Source organism: Miniopterus schreibersii (genome assembly GCF_964146895.1).
Source record: "Miniopterus schreibersii genome assembly, chromosome: 5".
NCBI lineage: Eukaryota > Metazoa > Chordata > Mammalia > Chiroptera > Miniopteridae > Miniopterus > Miniopterus schreibersii.
In genome coordinates this window covers 24636878-24656247 of record NC_138106.1, presented here as the reverse complement: position 1 = coordinate 24656247, position 19370 = coordinate 24636878, and the positions used below count along the sequence as shown (strand labels likewise).

The window sequence follows — 19370 nt, the reverse complement described above, 5'->3', positions numbered from 1 at the left end:
CCCTGCCTCTGGCAACCACCAGTCAGTTCTCATAATACAGTATTTTTGAATCATAGCTAGTTGTTTTGGGTAATATGGTTACTTAATTGGGTGATCTTATAGTGGCCGCTTTTATTATTTATTTATTTCTAATTTTTAAAAAGTTGATTCTAGAGAAGAGGCAGGGAGAGAGGCAGCCCATTTTCTGGTCCAATTTCTGGTCTATGTGAGGGAACAAATTGCCAGCAGCCCCCTTTGCCTCCATCGACAACTCTGATGGGCCATCAGAACTCCCCCCTTGGGATTGGCAATTGCACTGATGTCAGCCGCTCTCTACCCAGTTCCCCTCCCTTCACTTGTCCACAGGTGTTCTTCTCAGCGCACTCCCCAGTGAAAGTCAGGCCGGCAACTCTCAGCATTTGTTTCCTGGGAAACATGACAATATGCAATTTAGACTGAAATTATAGATAATTGTTGCCCTAAATTTAGAGTAATTTAGCGCTGCAATTTTGAAGGTCAATATGTAACATCTTTTGCTTTACTTTCCAAATTCTGAACCAAGTGAGAAATAGAATTAGAGTCAGAAGGTAGAAATCAAAATACCAATTTTATTGTTGAAGCAATCGGAATTGATGGTTGTAGCATGAATGTACAGGCAGGTGCGACTTCCCGATACTCCTTGAGTGGAGCCTTGTTTCTTCGCGCACCCCACCAAAGTGTAGACATTTACCTTTGGCAGGGCAGGGCCTACCCGGTAAAACCCCCTGCTGGCCGCCGGGTTGGAATGCAGCCCTCTCGGGCAGGCAGCTCTTGGAGAACCTGGAAGAGGCACAGGCTCACTTTCTTCTCCCAAAGTCTCACCAATAAGACAGAAATACAAGGGTGGGGGGGTAAATGTTCCCTCGAAAAGGAATTATTATAATTCACATGATTTTAGAGTTCAGGTGATGTATACAGCCTAAAAATATATACATTTGCTTTTTATGAATATTAGTTAATATTACACTTGAGAAAAAATAAAGCGTTTAAAACACATACAAACAACTGAGTGCTGGAGTGTGTTACCTATTTTTTTCAATGGGAATATTTCTTGTGTCACAAGTCTGTGTTCATGGTCCTTCAATATGGTTATTACTTTGCACTTTATCAAGGGGTTTTTAAAACTATATTGGTATTGACTGGTCCCTCTTTTATATCTTCTGATAAATTTTAAATTCTGTGAGGAGAGGAACTGTTTCTGTCTTGTTCGTCACCGTGTTTTCAGTGCTTAATATTGTACCTGGCACATATAAATCAATTTTTGGACAAACGAAAACATGAATGAATCCCTAACGATATGCTCAAGCTCCTGAAATAATTTAAAACTATATTTTAAGTAGCAATGTTTATTTTTTCTATGAAATTTGAAAGCCAAAGATTGGATAATTATAACAATTTATGATATGTTAACGTGTTATGTTAGAGAAGGGTTAACAGAAGTCTTCGCTCTTTCCTATGCTAATTTGACCTTTAGTTAACTCTCTAGCCCTTCCCCTGGGAAACGGAAAGGCAGTAATGTCAACCGCCTTTCCAGACATATGGTGACCATGACTCCCGGTTGGCCGGCTGCCCCTAAGCAGGAGAAGCCTAGGTCCGGGCGTGAGAGCGAGCGCCCGAGTGGGTGGGCTTTGCAGCTGGCACGCGTGGAGGCGGTGCAGGGGGGCTTAGCTCCAGCGGAAATGCGGTGTGCAAGCGAGGCGCATCCCTCAGCTCTCCGGGCTGTGCTTCTGCGGGAACTGCTGCCAGAGGCCACCCCAAGAAGATGCTGTCCTGTCGGCAAACTTAGTCCTGTTCTTAACCTCCGAGCGCACCGATGCTACGACTGGTCTGACGACAGTCCTGTGAGTCTGAAGGTTTAGTTAACCCAGGCAGACTCCTTGGTGGGCACTGCAGTTAAGTCTCCCATTCACCAGAATTTCAAAAAACAGAATGGTGGGAGCCGGAAGGATACATGAAGAACACTCATATAGGCATCGCTGACAAATTTTTTGAAGAACAGCTTTCTTGAGATATAATTTATATAACATTCAATTGATTCATTTAAATTGTACAACTCAATGAATTTTAGTATATTCAGAGATATGTACAACTCTCAGCACAATTAATTGTAGAACATTTTCATCTCAGAAAGAAACCCTTTGCTACTACTCGCTCCCCTCTCTTTCTCTCCGCCACCTCCCTGGCAACCACCAACCTGTTTTCTGCCTTTGTAGGTTAGCCTGTTCTGGACATTTAATGTAAATGGAATCATATAACATGTGGTCTTTTATGTCTGGCATTTTTTACTTAGTACAATACTTTCAAAGTTCACCCATATTGTGGCCTTTATCAGCACTTTATAATTTTTATTTATTTTTATTGTATTGTGTGGTTACACCACATTTTGTTTACCCATTCATTGCTTGATGGACATTATTTTGACTATTATAATAATGTTGCTGTGAACATTTGCGTACAAGGTTTTGTGTCTTGTACGCATCCGTCTTTTTTTTTTTCTTAGCTCTCTCTCTAGCAGTGGGTCATATGCTAACTTGATCTTTAACTGAGGAACTGCCTGATGTTTTCCAAAGTGGCTGCTCCACTTTGCACTCACACCAGCCGTGTGAGAGCTCTGGCTTCCCCGTGTCTGAGCCAGCACTTGTTCTCTGTCTTTTTGGGTCTGGCATCTTTGTGGGCACAAAGTAGCATCTCGTGGTAGTTTTGATCTGCATTTCTCCAATGATTAATGATGTCAAACATCTTTTCATATGCTTATTGGCCATTGTATATCTTTCTTGGAGAAATGGTGACAAGTGTTTTTGAGAAGACCTAGGTATGGGACTGTTTATTGGCCTGCACTTCAACGAAACTACATGCATGGTGATGATCTTTTAGATGACAGTAGTGAGAAAAGCTAGGGGAAGGGGAAAGGCGACCTTTGAAAGGGGTATGGGAAAGGGAGAGTGGGGTTTCTGTTACCATCAGTGAGAGCTGGGAGAACGTAGTGGGTTAGGGAGCATATTACAGAAGCAAGTGACAGGTACAGTGAAAAAAAGGGTAGATGCAGTCAGTGCAAGGGTTTAGTGCAGAGAGGGTCCGAATCAATGTCAATGGGAAAAAAGGGTGTTTCTATATTTAAGCTGAGGGAATCTTTAAGATAAAACTCATATATGCAAGCTCAGAAACTCACAGGGTTGTTGGGTAGGTCAGATTAAATGACAGCAAATATAAAAGTATTCTGCTCGTAGCAGGTGCTCCATACATTAGGTTTTATTAGTCAGGATACATTGTTAGCAGAAATTCAGTACAATTCCTACACCATCTAAATTTAGAAACTAGAGAACAAAGTAATATGACTGATAATGAGCCTGAAATATTAATGAAATGGTTACTTTTGGTTTTAGGGCTAGTTTCCAAACGATTATAGTAATATATATTTTGGAACCCTTTTGTGAAAAAAACCCACAGTGAAGTAAAGTATTAGAGCCCAGTATGTCCGAGTATATTTAAAAATGCAGACCCCTTCCTTATCCAAATTGAGAATATAGAATCCCAGTTTTGGAGCAGTCCTTTAAGATCATTAATCTAACCACGTGTCTGAAGCTTTAATCATTCACATTGATGCTGGATATTTGAGGAGCCTTTATAATTTGCAGGTGTTATTTATGTTATCTTACAGATCTATCATGGAGTCTCACAAATTTTACAGTCATTTTACTTATGATATTTTATATTCATTGGGCTTTCTGGGATAAAAATCATCTAATTGTAATGTAACAGCATTACTAAATATAAAAATTACATATGACAAATTATTTATTGTTAGTGAGTTTATTCTACTCTGCCTAAAAATCTGTCATTCAGAGCATTACATATAAAATCATTTGTTCCCCCTGTAGTTCAAATATGTTAGCTGAAAGTGACTAACTCCTCTGCATGCATTTTACATGTAATATTAGTTTAAAACAATAGTGAGTACTTGCTAAGATAATTAATATTGTGCATAATTACATGGCATCAGGACTGCAAATAGAGAGCAGATTGCAGGTGTGAATTTCCTGCATCATTTTCTCGTTGCTATTCTGGCTCACTTTTAAGCTGCTCTCTAAATAGAATTTTTTAATGTTGGGATAAAACTTGAAAGGCACAATTATTTATACTGAGATCCCATTTTTCTTGATACTAAGAGGTTTAAAAATTTTTGACAGATGTTACCTTTTGAGCTATTATGTTTATATGCTTTATTACTTTATTTTAAAATATTTTAACTGTGTGGTTTTATTTCATTATTTTTACATGTGACTTTACGATAGTACTAAAAATCGAGTCCAGATTAGTTTTGTTTGATATTTACTATCTGTTGAATAGCAAATTGCATTTATATCAGGGGCATGTGTCCAGGTCCTTGTTTATTTTTATTATCACTTTATGTGTCAAGGGGGAAATAATAATACCTAAATCTTTGATTAATAAAAACCTGTGGTTTTCATTAGACCTTTATGAGAAAAGTAAATCTGAGAGCCCTTTAAGTTCTACTTAAAGTTCTGCTTAAATGATACTGGAATAAGCAATAAACTTCAGCCACATGAATTTCACACTTGCAGGATTTGATTCCTGTCTGGCTTGCAATAAGTAGTTCTTTATACCAGTGATATTTTTGTGCTACTCATGCACATCCCATCTCTGTTTTTAGAACTGTGATGAGCAGAACTGGATTTAAAACATAATTCTGTTGTGAGTTCCCTTGTTGCAATTTTATTTCATTTTTTATACATAATATATAGAGTTTATTATATACTTGGTTTCAGAAAAGCTCTCAGTACATGTGACCTCGGTGCTCAGTAGCAGTGACACATATGTATTTCTCAAATCAAAGCTTGGAAGTAGCCAGTCCAGGGTACTTTCTTGCTCTGCTATTGGGGAGAGGGGGCTCCGTTTCCCAAATTACCTCATGGTCTGAGATGTCTATCAAGCTTCAGTTGGACCTGTTGCAATTTTCTTTCATCCCATAAATACTAAGTTCACTTCTGTTTTTCACTTATTTATATGAGAATTTTTACTCCAATTCTGTTTTTCTTTTTTAGTTTCTGCCATGTGGAAATTCCTGTCTCTTTCTTTTCTACCTTTCCAGCTGGCCTGAACTTAAGTTTTTTCTTATTTTCTTTTGACCCTAACAGATATCTTTTCCTTTAACATTCACAGAAAATTCAGATTTGACTCTGGTAAATCATAGGCAACAAATTTGTACTAAGATTATCTCTAAAGATGGATTCATCCAAAAAGCAAAATAACAATATGCTCTGAGAATAGAAGATACATTTTAATAATGTAGAAAAATTGAAAGATAAGGCTCATTTTTTAACTCTAGCTTAATGAATTAGGATGTTTAAAATTTTCTATTTTTATAAGTAAATTACTTTTACTTTACAAAGATATTTTTACTAAGTGGAAATTTAATGGGATCATTGCATCTTGGCATAGATCCGTGATAATTTGAGGAATTTATCTGCTTGGTGTAGTTAGTGTAACTTCTTTTCTATGTAGTTTTCAACTCAGAGAGATTTAGTTTGATTTGTTATTGTGGATTTTAGATAAGGGGATCCTTATAGTGTCATCATGTGATGTGTTTAATACATTGTATGAATAGAAATATGCTGGCAAAATAATTTGTAGAGGTTTCTTTGAATAAGTAGACATTGAGCAAATGTTTGATAAGTTTTAATAAAAATTTCACTTTGCTATAAAGCATAATTCTTCAGTGTACATGTGTTTCTGCCATAAAAATGATATAAAATTGTATATTGTATTATGGCAGAAACACATATACATTGAAGATATGATTTCTAAAAAATTTCCCATTCTGGAATATCACCCACTTAACTAACAGGGCTTCAGGAAAAATTAGGGTGAGGGGAGGACCCCTCAAATCCTATGACACTTTGTAACAGAGCCCTAACAAAAACAGGTAACCCCCTGATGAAACCACTGGCACGCCTGGCTCGGGGACTTGTGCTTCCTTCTCTGTGACGCAGATCCTGGCAGCAATTCAGTTCTAATAGGTCATTTTCATCAGAAGGAAAGAAATCTCAATCACACTGTTGATTCCTTATTAAGTCATTGTTTGAAGTCGAGGGAATATCTTTGTAGCTTTAGCTGCACTCCCATTTTTCCAGATCACTTAACTTAGTGGAAACTGCAGGGTTGTTCAAGGCAGTAAACAGTCAGTACTTGTGTTAAGGGGACACATTTCTATAAATTTTCAACTTTTTTTTCTTTCGGTCATCATACATTGCTAAGTTTTTGGCTTTAATTGTGAAACAGCTTGACCTTAATTGCCTCCTTAAAGTAATGTGCTGGAGAAAAAAATCACCTTAAGAGTCAATGAAACTCCAGAGTTTTGCCGACATTGTACTTCTATTTAGCAATTGCTTATGATGTAATTCACAGCAAAGGAAACAGAACAAACTGTACTTGGGACAATATTCCCAATATGCAAGGGCAAGTGTTTTTCTTAAAAGGCAGGCCAAAATAAATGAATAAATATATGAATATAATTTTATATATATATATAAAATTCCATTAGCACATTTGATCTTCCTGAAATGATTTTATCATTTAAAGCTATCCAAGTGCACCCATATTCAACCCCAACAATCACTGCAACCAATGACTTCATAATGTTTCTTCTGCTGTAACAGCTTTATTTTCTCTCTATGCCTACGTATATCTCTATCTCTACCTCTGATCCTTTTGCTTTGCATATACAAATGAAATAACAGAACTCTCCTGCAGAAATTAGTTTTTAGTTCCTAATGCAAGGCTGTGGTTGCAGTAAATCTCTTCTAAAATTTTGTAATTGGAAAATCAATGAGAGTTAACACCATGAAAAGAGACATTGCAGCGTTTTCTTTTTTCACACTTAGGAAGTAACACAAGTCTAAATTATCTGGGAACTTCTTTGAGCTGGGACTTCTGGATCATAGGAGGAAGCATGGCTATGTCAACGTGGTCATTAATATTTATTGCAGGATAGCCAGGCTTTGGGATGGTGATGGTAGTTAGAGTTTTGAAGCACTGACAGTGTCATAAAGTATATCATTTTTCTAACTAAACTAAAACTTTTACTCTTGGACTTTAACTTCTACAAGGTGCCATCCATTCCAAAATGCTATAACATATCAACTCTCTTTACTTTGATTAATGATACATTGTCAGAGTGATGAATTCTTCTAGAGTGTAATTTGAAAGATAATATCATTCTAGGGAGAAAAAAAGAAAGTTCAGGTGAGAATTTAGAACAGTCACCAGATGAAATCCTAGCATCACACAGTGTAGTGAGGGATGTGGGGGAACCTGGAAATGCTGGCAGTAAATCACATTCTTTGGCTTTAGTTTAAGCTTCTATTCTACAGTGAGATATATGATTTACTATGTGCCCCAAAGGCTGTTTTGGTTTTGTTTTTAAACATTTTTAGCATGTGGAGAAGATGCACAGGTAATTTTAATCATTTTCAGCCGCCTCTGCCTCCTGTTGATACCTTTTAGTACTTCTATATGTAAATTTTCATACTTAGAAAGATGGAAATACTATTATCTTTGAGTTTTAAAATTTGAAAATATATTTTTAATAGATGTAGTACAGTGTTATGATACTTAATATGCATAGTTATCTATTTTAAATATTTTATAACAATAACCACATTCTTGTTCACTGGCTACTTATTACTTAAAATGATAGTTTTTATATTGTCAAGTGAAGGATAATTTGTTTTGTGTTTCAAATTGGATAATTTATGTTGACCTATCATCAAGTTCACTGAGTCATCAAGTTCACTGAGTCATTCCATTTCACATCTCTTGTTAAGCTATTTAGGTCATACTCAAAAATTTTCGTTTTGTTCTCTTTGATGATTTTCATTTTTTAAATCAGCCCTTCTGTAGCTCTCTCATTTTCAGGATCACCCCATTAAGTGTTTGGCTGGTCTACTGCTCACCTCAACTGGGACCAAAACCTCAGGCTGTCAGAGCTATAGGTTTTCCCATTCATTTGTAATCAAATTTGCTCGTTTGTCGATAGTGCCACAGAAACTTCAAGATGCTGCCTTCCGCTGAGAATCAAGCACACTCCCTGCTGAGCCAGGCCAGCCTTGCCCTAGTTACACTGACAGACTTGGGAAGGGAGATATAAGACAGGAGCAGCCCCACGCAAGGCAGACACACACGTGCTTTCTTCACCAATGTCACAGTGGTTTTCCTTGAGTAAATGCTTCTCAACTTGTTGTTTGCTTTTGGTTGATTTCCTGAAATAGTTTTTTTAACAAATTTATCCAATTATAATATTTGTTTTATGGAGGCGCAATTATTTCCTGACCTCTATATTATACCATAGTCTGAAGTCCCACTTCTGTCTACTAAATTTGATAGAAATTCTATTTTCTGGATATTTGAACAATTTTTCTACAGAGAAGTAGTGTATTGTGATCTAAATAAAATGGTAGCAGTTATTTGAATGCACAGCATTATGTTATCCCTCTACTAGGTGCCTTTCAGTCAGATTGAATAGTCTTCACAGCAGCAGCTTTGCCAGGAAGCGATTGTCTTCATTTTACAGGTGCAAACACTTATGCTTAGTGAGGTACATGATTTGCCCTTTTGTGCTATTATCAATAGTGCCATTTATTTTATCTTTGTTGACACTGACTTAGCTCGGGTAAAAGGAACGAATATTCAAATGGAATTTTTAGTCATTTTTAGCAAAGTAAATCAGTTAAATTTGATTCAACCAGCATTTCTCAACTTGTTAACCAGCGTTAAGCAATGTTCTAGTTGCAAAGTGTGACAGACAGGGCTGCCGGGAGGAGCATTAAAAGAAGGTGATGTGAAACATTGTATGTAAGGCAGAATAAGACATGGTTCTCTGTCTCAAGGAATTAATAATCACAAAAGGGAAGACAGCTATATTCAACCAATTGTAACACAACTGACTGATAAGTGTTTTGACACAGTGATGCTCAAAACTGAATGTGCATGCAAGTTACCTGTTAAACTGCAGATTCTGATTCAGTGAGGCTGAGTGCGACCTGATATTTCGTATTTTTAGAAAGTTTCCAGGTGATGGAGATGCTGCTGATTTATGGATCACACGTTGAGCAGCAAAGCTCTAGTATTGATGTAAGCAAGGATTTATAAGAGCACACAGAAGATATGTCAATTTTGCTGCAGTTAGTTGAGGGAGAAAACTTTGTTTCAGAGAGATTAAACAACTTGCCCTTTTAAACTGCTTTTTATAATGCCATTGGATATACATTGGAACTGGATAACATTTGATCTGGGCCTGAAATGATAAATAGAATTATAATAGGAACACTTGCCTTTCCAAGTAGAGAGGAAAACTTTGGTGAGACATGGAAATAATGTATTTATGTATGTTACTAATGGGAAACACTTTTTTTTTTTTAATTCTCACCCGAGGATATTTTTTCCATTGCTTTTCAGAGAGAGTGGAAGGGAGGGAGAGAGAGAGACACACATTGATTGGTTGCCTCCTGCAGGCACCCTGACTGGGGCCAGGGATCGAGCCTGCAACCAAGGTACAGGTCCTTGGCTGGAGTCGAACCCAGGACCCTTTAGTCTATGGGCTGATGATGCTCCAACCACTAAGCCAAACTGGCCTGGGCAAAACACATTTTTAAAACTTTTTTTTTTTTTTTTGCTAGCTCAAACAATACCCAGTTAGAGGTAGTTTCCAAATATGCTTGCTACAGCAAAAGGACACCCAAATCTCAGTGTCTTAAAACAGTAAAATTTTACTTTTTACTCACCTAAGAGTTCAACATGGGTGTCCCTGAGACATCTTCCCTCTTAAGCAATGATTTGATGACTTTTACTGTAACATTCACCATATTCCATATGTTCCTTCCAAGGTCACCATACACCAAACAGTAAAAAGTGTGGAGAAGGCACATTCGTTCCTTACCACCTTGTCACTGGAAGGGAAACTCATTACTGTTTCTCACATTCAGCAAACTGTCACAGAGCTCATCGGGTTCAAGGGGAGAGCCCACCTAGGTGAGGAGATTTTGAGTATCTAGCAATTGGTTGCCAGCTCTTCTCTGGAACGAGTATGGGAGATTGGGAATGAGTTTGGGAAGCTGAAAATTATTAACGTGTGATATATTTTTCACATATCTAGGAACTTTTAAGTATTGTGAAATAGCATGTTATAGCACTGTGGTGCATTTCTAATCTTATTGATTCTGTTAAATTATACACCTCTTAGTTAAGGACTAGATGGTTTAAGTTTGTTCTGTAATCTTACTCTTATAGAATACTTTTAACTTTGTTCAAAAGTTTTACATTTTTCAAAGTTTGTGTTGCCCCACAACCCTCCCCAAATATGTAGGTGGCAGAGAAGGTGAGCAAAATGAGAATTTGTTCCGCCTTTCAATTTGCTAGTCTTTGGTCAAACCTGAAAATAAACAAACGAAATAAATTAAAAACAAAAGAATTAATTATCTTAGTTTCAAGAAATCACAACTGAAGCACGTTGTCTGTGTTAACATAATTCAGGAGGGAAAAAGATTAGACTAAAAGAAGGAGAGTCTTGGTTCTAAATCGAGCCCTGACATTTTGTACCCACTGGCTTTGACCTGAGCTTTAGGAGCTTGGGTTTCCTTGTCTGAGTAATGGGGATCAGAATATTTCTTCCCTTTCCTGGAGTGATTATTTTAAGAACAAGAAAAATAAAGTATTCATATACACTTTTAAAACCTAGGAAAGTAATATTTAAATATATGGTTTTCTGGGAAAGAAAATTCCCATTTATTGCCATTTTATTTATCCTGAATGAACAGAACTTTAAGCATTTCGTTTTATCAGTTATCCATGATGTTTACCATATTTTTAGTAGTAAATTTAATGTAAGAATAAAATAATTTTTTGGCCATTTCATTTTTATGTTTAATTTATCTTTATTGTTGAAAGTATTACAGATGCCCCCTTTTGTTCCCATTGACAGCCCCTCCCCCAGGCCTTCACCACACTATTGTCTTGTCCATGGTTATGAAAATATGTATATAAATTCTTTCGTTAATCTCTCCCCACCCCACTCCCACCTTCCCTCTGAGATTCCTCAGTCTGTTCATGCTCCTATTTCTGGATCATATCCTTTAAAAATGCTACCTAAAAATGTTATAAAAATTATTGTAACATTGATAGCAAGGTTCATGTTAGGACAGGAATAATCCTTCTTTTGTGTTATTTAAATAAACATATGTATTTGAATGGTAACTTTATTGTGATAAATTATATAGAATTAATACTATTGTTTTTTATTTTGATATTTGGTAAAATGAAAACTAGGTATTTTAACCACTTTTGAAATCAACAGACCTTTATTCTAGGAAATTTAAAATCAGGCTCAGATTGGATTATTATGTTTAAAAATATTTGCTAAAATACGGGTATTTCTAGAAAGATTAAAGCATTATTACAATTGGCTTGAATTTTTTCCTTTTTTCTTTTCTTCCTTTCATTTTTTCTTGTTAAATCAACTGTATTTAGCTTTAATATAAACAATAAAGTGCACACATCATTTCTCTGTTCATTGTTTAAAAATTGTGTAAAAAACAGCATAAATGTTTTCATCTTAAGCATTTGTAAGTGTATAGTTCAGCTGTATAAGTGCAGCAGCAGTAAATAAGCCATAGAGATCTAATGCATAGAATAATGAATATGCACAATAATATTGTCCTATAATTATGAATTGAATTTCTTTTTTAAAATGGGCTGCACAGGTCTCCATGGGATTTCTAATGATCATTGTGAAATTTGGAGCAGATACTGTCGATTTGTACATGCATAGCAATTTTTGCGCAAAGGTCATTTTTCATATATAATTTACTAGTTCCGTGTGGAATAACACCAGTTAATTTGATGTTCACTGATTTATTCCAGAATCAGACTGAATCTTAACAAATTTTCAAAAGTTCATACTGGAAAGTTTCCATGTAATCTTAGCTATTTAAATAGATAGCTAGGTGAAAATTTAAAAAAAAGGAATATTCCCATGGGAGAGTACATACTTATTTCTGATCCCCACTGGAGTTTTCCTCTATCTTGAGGACATTTGCTAAGAAGAAAGACCTATTGCTTCTGTTCCTAATGCCAGGCTCTCAGAGAGCCTCTGAAAGGCCTGCATCTTCCCCCTGGAGTGTGTTTGGTTCAGGCTCAGACCTGCTGTGTCCCAGGGCAGACCAGGTGGTTCGGACAGGAGACTCCTCAGAGAACAGAGCCTGCCCCAGGTTTGCCTGTTTGTTCCTTTTCAGCCACTCTGAAAAAGGCATGGGGAAAGGTTTGCTGAATTACTTTTCTCTATCATTTATTTTAATTCTGGAGTCCTCTTGCTCTCTCCCCCCACACTTTATTTTTACCATGGGTTGTTTTCCAGGCATGGTGGTAGCCATACAGAGATTTAAGTAGACCTGTTTTTATTCTGTGAGCTTATATGGTATCATGGGATGGATACCAAAAGACGATGTAAAATCAATATTGGGGGGGCGTTGGTAGAGATCTACGCAGGGTACAGAGAATGGGCACCTCACACAGCGGGGGAAGGAAGTCAGGGAAGGGTTCCCAGAAGTGGGAGTAACTTGGGACAAATCCAGAAGGAGAAGAAGCCTGCCAGGCAAAGAAGATAGTCCAGGATGGAGAGCCTTCTTGGAAACCAACACTCACGAGCAAAGGCACGGCCTGAGGAGAGCCTTGGAAGGCCCCAGGCAAGGACAGGCAGACCCACTTCCTGATCTACACTTTTAAATAGTTAATATTTTCTAAAGGTGTTTTATCACAGAGGAATACTTATTACCGATTATTCAGGCTCCCATTAGAGTAGCTATATTTAGTTCTTTAGCCTTGGTGTGCATAAAATAACACATCCATTTATTTGGGGTTGGCCTAGTGGAAAGGCTGTGAGTCATTAGAATTGTATATACCTGGGGTCACTTCCCAGCCCTGCCACCCACTCACCATGTGACCAAGGGCAAGTTAGTTAAACACTCAGAGCTTTGGTTTCTTTATCCCTGAAACAGAGATAAAAATAGGTATGCTTTAGAGTTGACTTCAGGATTAAATAACATGTTTTTAAGATACTTAGGATAGTATAAGCCCAAACCAAACTAGCCCTTCATAACATTGGCAGCTGTCACTATTATATTGGTTGATATAAATGCCAATAGATATGTTTAAATATTAAGTAAAATACATTGAATTTAGTAGTTACAGAATAATGAAAATATGATTTGATGTATCTAACTTACTTAGGCTTATACTTGGCTTTTTAGTTATATTTTGTTTCTTTTTCAATAGGCAAAATCTCAAATATTATCCAATGTATTGGATGTTGCCCATCGGTTTATAAAGGAAATTAATCCAGGTGAACCCAAAGGGGAGAATTGCTCTACAAAAGAGATTAGTAAAAGCCAGCCTAAACTCAAATCTCCTCCTCGTCAGAGGTGCAGACCCCAGGTAAGCTGAGGGAAATACAGGAGACATTTGCCGTCATATATGGTCATGGAGACTGTCATGCATATACTTAACTAGAGCTGTAGAGTTTTGCAGATTATTTTGTCATGTTGTTTAATATGAATTTGTTTTTTTATTAATGAAGAATATCTTGACTATAAAAATACGTTTAAGGAGATTACTTTGATTCCACTGAATGCTGATTTCTTGATGAATGGTCCTTTGATCATGTGGCTTCCTGGACATTTCCACCAAGTCAGGAAATGAATGAGTGTTTGGGAGGAACATAAAAATGGATAACACAATGCAATATAATGATTTTGTATTAATCAGGACTCCAGAGAGGCTAAAATTAGAAAACTTTGCCAAGTGTTATAGATGACAGTAAATCTCACAGATTTTTAAAATCAGATATATACCAAATGCTGGTAATTATTGAGATTGATTACTGATTCCATGATGTGCTAGATAAGTTTCATCAGCTCACTCCCATATTCTTACAATAGACTTGTCGTACTGATTGTTTTAAGCAAAAGACAGGCTTGCTCAGATTTTTTTATTTTTTTTATTTTTTAAGTTTTATTATTGTTTAAAATATTACAGATGTCCCTTTTTTTCCCCAATGACCTGTTCCACCCCATTCCTTCCCCCTCCCCAGTCCCTCTCCCCACCATTGTCCATGTCCTTGGGTTGTGTATATATGCACATAAATTCTTTGGTTACTCTCTCCCCTTCCACCCACCCGCCCTCCTCCATCCCTCTGACATTCATCAGTCTCATCTATGCTTCCATGTCATTGAATCTGTTCTGATCTATGTAATACATAATCCTCAGATACTCACCTTTTCACTGCAGTTCAGAAATAGTGCATAACTTGGCCAAAGTCACACAGCTTGTTACTTGGTGACAGAGTGAGGCTTGAACCTCATCCATCTGTTGAGCTCTGAACCCAGGCTCTCAGAACATAAAAGGAAACATGCTCTGTGCCAGGAGGACCTCTTTACAGCAGAGGAACTGCTCGAATTGCCCAGGAAAGTCAGCATATTTGCATGGATTTCGTGTTCTGACAGACCGGCCACGGGTGCTTCTGAGGAGTCACTGATGAATGGACAGCACTGATTCATCATATTTTCTAGCCCCTTTAGAATGGGCAGGGTCATGTTGGGCTCTGAGTGGAAGCAACATATGACAGTTCTGGGCTGAAACATTTAAGAGCCGATGTACAGTCTGCTGGTTTTTTCCTATCCTGACACCACTATGTGCAAGCCAAGTATTCCAAAGGCATAGCTATAAAATGCAGTGTCTTCTATCTTGATTCGTTGTTTGGAAAGGAGCTGCCCTGAGGAGCTACTGCAGTCACTGCCCACTTAAACCCTGTCACTGAGTTTTCAATGCTTCTTCATTAGTGCAGTGCACATAGAGACACACACATACATATTGCCTACGCGATGCCTGTAATTACCTTCCCACTTACTTCTAAAACTTAGTATTTTCAAACTAAATTCATTATTTCTCCTCCAAAACCTATAGATATTACTATTAGTGTCAGCCTATCTTCCAGCTTCCCAGGCCAGCAAAACAGTTATTTTTTTCACAGTCTTTTCTTTCCTTCCTCTGCTTGTCTGATCATTTACTATGTCCCATGCAGTCTACCATCTAAAAACTTTCTTGAATGTTTGGTGATTTCTGTTCTTACAGTTAATCTAAATACTGAAATTAGCTTTTTCTTGAGGTACAAGTTTATAGAGTGTAAATTTCATTTCATTCTCTCCCCTTCTAGGAATCAATATTTTCAATTTTGTATGTAGATATTTATTGAAACCAGTATTAATATACTTAGCATCCTGCTCTGCAAACATGCTTTTTACACGTAACAAAATATTTTGACACCCATATAAATACAGTCTAGAACCTTCTCATTCTATACTGTGGCTATAAAATACTCCATTTATTGGACTTTTAAAAATCTATTTTCCACTGATCAACATTTACTGTTTCGATTTTTTGTCAGTACAAGCTATAGTTACAAAGAATGTTTTTGAAAATGTTGTTTTGCGTATATATGTATATTTACATAATAAATTTCCGACATTCCTAACTGAAGAGGATTATGCATTTGTGATGTTGATATTGCCAAATGTCTGTAACATTTTCCTTGGTGTCCTTGCATCCAAGCTCACTATTCCCTGATTTCTCTCTTTCCCACACGACTGTGTGGGACTCTTCAGTGCCTTTGTGTTTCCAATAAGTTCAAGTCCAATTTTCTCTCTATGGCAGGCAGTAACTTTCATGATCTTCCCCCTGTTCATCTTTCCACCGTTTATATTTTTTCATATCCCACTTTTTGCTATAACAATATGAACTACTTTTAGTTTCATGCCACTGTGCTGTTTGGGTCCATGTCTTTGTCTATGTATCATCCCCTCTCTCTGGAATCCTACCCCTGCCACTTTTTGCCCATAGAATTCTTGCTTATCTGAGTTAGATACCTGCTCTTGCACCTGTTTCTGTTGTGGACTTACTAACCTGTGTTTCTGTGGCCAACAGCTAGCATAGTGTCAGGCAGGTTCCCAGGTGCTTTTTCTTTATATTTAAAGTTTTATACATTTATTTAATGATCTTCTCTCAATTGTACTCTAACCATCTGCATATTTATTTTGCAATTAAGGACTGCACATAAAGGATTCTACTTTTGTATCTGGAAGATACACACTGGAGATTTAACAATTTGATATCAGTATAGGTATCCACATTTGATAACTCACCATTGGTGTGGAATTTATTTTGCTATGGCTAATTTGAATGTTTTCTCTGATTCAGTGGATAACTGCCAAATACTACCTTTATTTTTTTCTGTGTGTTTGTAATGGATTTATATTCTTGAACTGAATTCATCCTTTCTCCCATCATCACACTAAGAAGCATGCAATGTTTCATATGCATTTCATTTATTCATTCATTCATTTGTTAATGAGCACGACTTTGAGCCAGGCACAGCTCTTGGCACTGAGGGGGCAAAATATTCCCCGATTTCATTACATTCTAATGGGGAGAGAGAGAGATGATAAAGAAATAAACAGAGATAAGTTACTTTGAGAAAAATAAAGCAGATAAGGGATTAGAAAGTGGGGGGTGGGGAGAGTCTATATTTTTAAGGCCATCAGCAGGGCCATCACCTCCTCTCTGAGTAGGTGACGTTTGTGCAGAGACTGAATGGAAGGAGTGGAATGGCTGTGCGGAGCTGTGGAGAGGGACCATTCCAGGCTTTGGGTACAGCCAGTGCAAAGCCCGCCGCGGGAACGTGCTGGGTGGGTTCCAGAACTGCAGAAATAGAAGTTTGGCCGGAGCGGCTTGAGTGAAGGGGCGAAATGAAAGAATTGAAGTAGCAGGCGGGGAGTACAAGGCTGTGCAGGCCCTTGTAAGTCCTAGTAGGGTCTGGGGGCTTCATAGAGAGTCAGTGGAGGGTTTGGAGCAGAGGCCTGACATGGTCAGATTTGCATGTTTTGAAACTGCTCTTTCTGCTGTGGGGAGGTTGCAGGAGCAGGAGACTGGAGAAGTAGGAGGGCCACATATAAGGCTGTTGTCGCTTTCCAGGGAGAACACTGGTGAATATCATAATGATAAATCCTCAGTCCTGTAGACTCCAGTTTTAATAGTTTATGAAGAGACCATTTGTAATTGCTCATACAATTTTAAAGAAACCAGTAAAACATATAAATAAGTACAACTTTAAAACATTCTATTCTAAGCTTAAAAAATGTGACTTACAATGCCTCTGCGGTTTATGATACGGAAACTCTAATAACACATACTTAGATACATTTTTAATTGGTTTAGATGGAAGTTTCAACAACACAAGAAAGAGAATGTAGAAACCCGAGGGAGAGGCTCTTGTGTGAAGGGTCATTCGATGAAGGAGCTTCTGCCCAGTCCTTTCAGGAAGCTTTAAATGAATGGAGAACTGGACATCATAACGACAGTGGGAAACAGAACTCACCTGCAGCAAAACCAGGTATAGCTATTTTTATAAAACAAGTGTAAAGTATAGTTGAACCTAACTCCGTTCTCTGTGAATGTAAGTGCAATATTCAAAACAATTAACATTGGGATAGCAGTTTGATATAACTCCTTAAAAGAATGGTCGCTGTATGACCATTGGTTGGTGGTTTAATATTTATAGAACCCTTGAACTGGGCATTGGGAATATTTGTGTTTGTTTCCTACGTAAATTTGGGCTCTCGAATAGAGAATTGGTTTCTTTCAGCTCCCACTCCCCTAGAAGAAAGCTTTTGTCAGGACAACCATTTCTTTATTGGATTGTAATTACAGCACATAAAACAGGAGAATCTTTGAGATAGAGAAGTCGAGAAATTTTTATATTTGTCTTGAAAAATGTATTTCAAATACTGCCATGAACTTCAGGGTAGAATTGATTAGTCTTCTGTTTTTCTTTCTTTTTGAAGAAAGACTTCTTGTTTTTATTTTTCCTTGATGATTTTCATGTCCATTTTCTAGACATTGAAAAACTAGATGACTGAAGCGTAGAGCATCTTTGCTTTGAGTTTCCCAGTATCTCTTGAGGAAAACCGTCCTTTAAAAAAGTGTTTGATTTATTAATTTTATTACTCAGAATCTTGTAGAGGCTTTGAATTGCTTTTCATTGAGAATAAAATGTTAGGTAATAAATTTCAATAATGTATCTTAGTTGACAGCACCCAATTTTATTACTGCTATTTTACTCTTTCTCAATGAAGGAACTCTCCTGGTTGTTCCTCCTTTATAACACTATAATTTCTAACATTGAGGTATCGAATACTATCTTCCCATTAGAAGTGGGGTTTTTACTAAACAATTTTCTCTCCTTTAAATATTTTTTTACATTTTTTATGAAATACTAATTTTATTACTATTTCTAGAACTTAATTTGTATACTCTCTTTATTACATACCTCAATATAACTCTCATTGACTATGTTTTTATGTGCCTTTTATTTTAACTTTCTTGTTTTGATATACTTTCTACTATTCTACTCTGAAAGGGACTAAATCTTCCTTTTGATTGTCCACTTTGAAGGACATAGCATTTAAAGTAAAAGAAGGACTGATTTGATAAATCAGATTAGGTCAAAGAAGTGGAAAACCATTTAAAATACAGTGGTGCCTCGGTTTTCGAGGGTTTCCGTTGCTGCACATTTCGGGTTATGAACGCTGTAAACCCGGAGTAAATGCTTCGGTTTTCGAACCCGCCTCTGAAGTTGAACAGGCCGTGCGGCCTCCACTGAGGGCAGCATCCTGAAGCCCAGCTGTGGGCTGTGGGTCCCTCGGTTTTCCAGCGTTTCAGAGCTCCCACGGGCTTCCAGAGCGGGTTACATTAGAAAACTGAGGGACCACTGTATTTTTAAATTTATTTTTCAGTTACAGTTTACGTTCAATATTATTTTATATTAGTTTCGGGTGTATAGCATAGTGGTTAGACAATCATATACCTTACAAATTGTTGCCCCTGCTATTTCCAGTACCCACCTGGGACTCTGCAGAGTTATTACAGTATTATTGACTGCATTCCCTGTGTGGTATTTTACATCTCCATGACTGTTTCGTAACTACCAATTTGTACTTCTTAATCCTTTTACCTTTTTCAGCTAGTCCCTCAATGCCTCCTGCCCACCCCACCTCTGGCAACTATGCATCTGTCCTCTGTGTCTATAATTCTGTTTCAGTTTCGTTTGTTCATTTATTTTGTTCTTTAGATTTCACATATAAGTGAAATTGCATGGTATATCGTTCTCTGACTGACTTATTTCACTTAGCATAATACCCTCTAGATCCATCCATGTTGTCCCAAATGGTAAT

At 37.2% G+C, this 19370-nt stretch overlaps 1 protein-coding gene across 3 annotated transcripts in view; it reads left to right on the top strand.

Annotated features, from left to right (window-relative positions):
• Nucleotides 1-19370, top strand: part of ZBBX (zinc finger B-box domain containing) — a 205120-nt gene that overhangs the window by 27838 nt on the left and 157912 nt on the right. For all 3 annotated transcript variants that reach the window (XR_013998853.1, XM_081138132.1, XM_081138133.1), the window contains exons 8-9: nucleotides 13363-13521; nucleotides 17356-17530. Coding sequence is in view for 2 of the 3 variants with exons in the window: in XM_081138132.1 (XP_080994258.1) it covers nucleotides 13363-13521; nucleotides 17356-17530 (334 nt within the window). In the remaining variant the exon portion in view is untranslated. The remainder of the gene's footprint in view (nucleotides 1-13362; nucleotides 13522-17355; nucleotides 17531-19370) is intronic.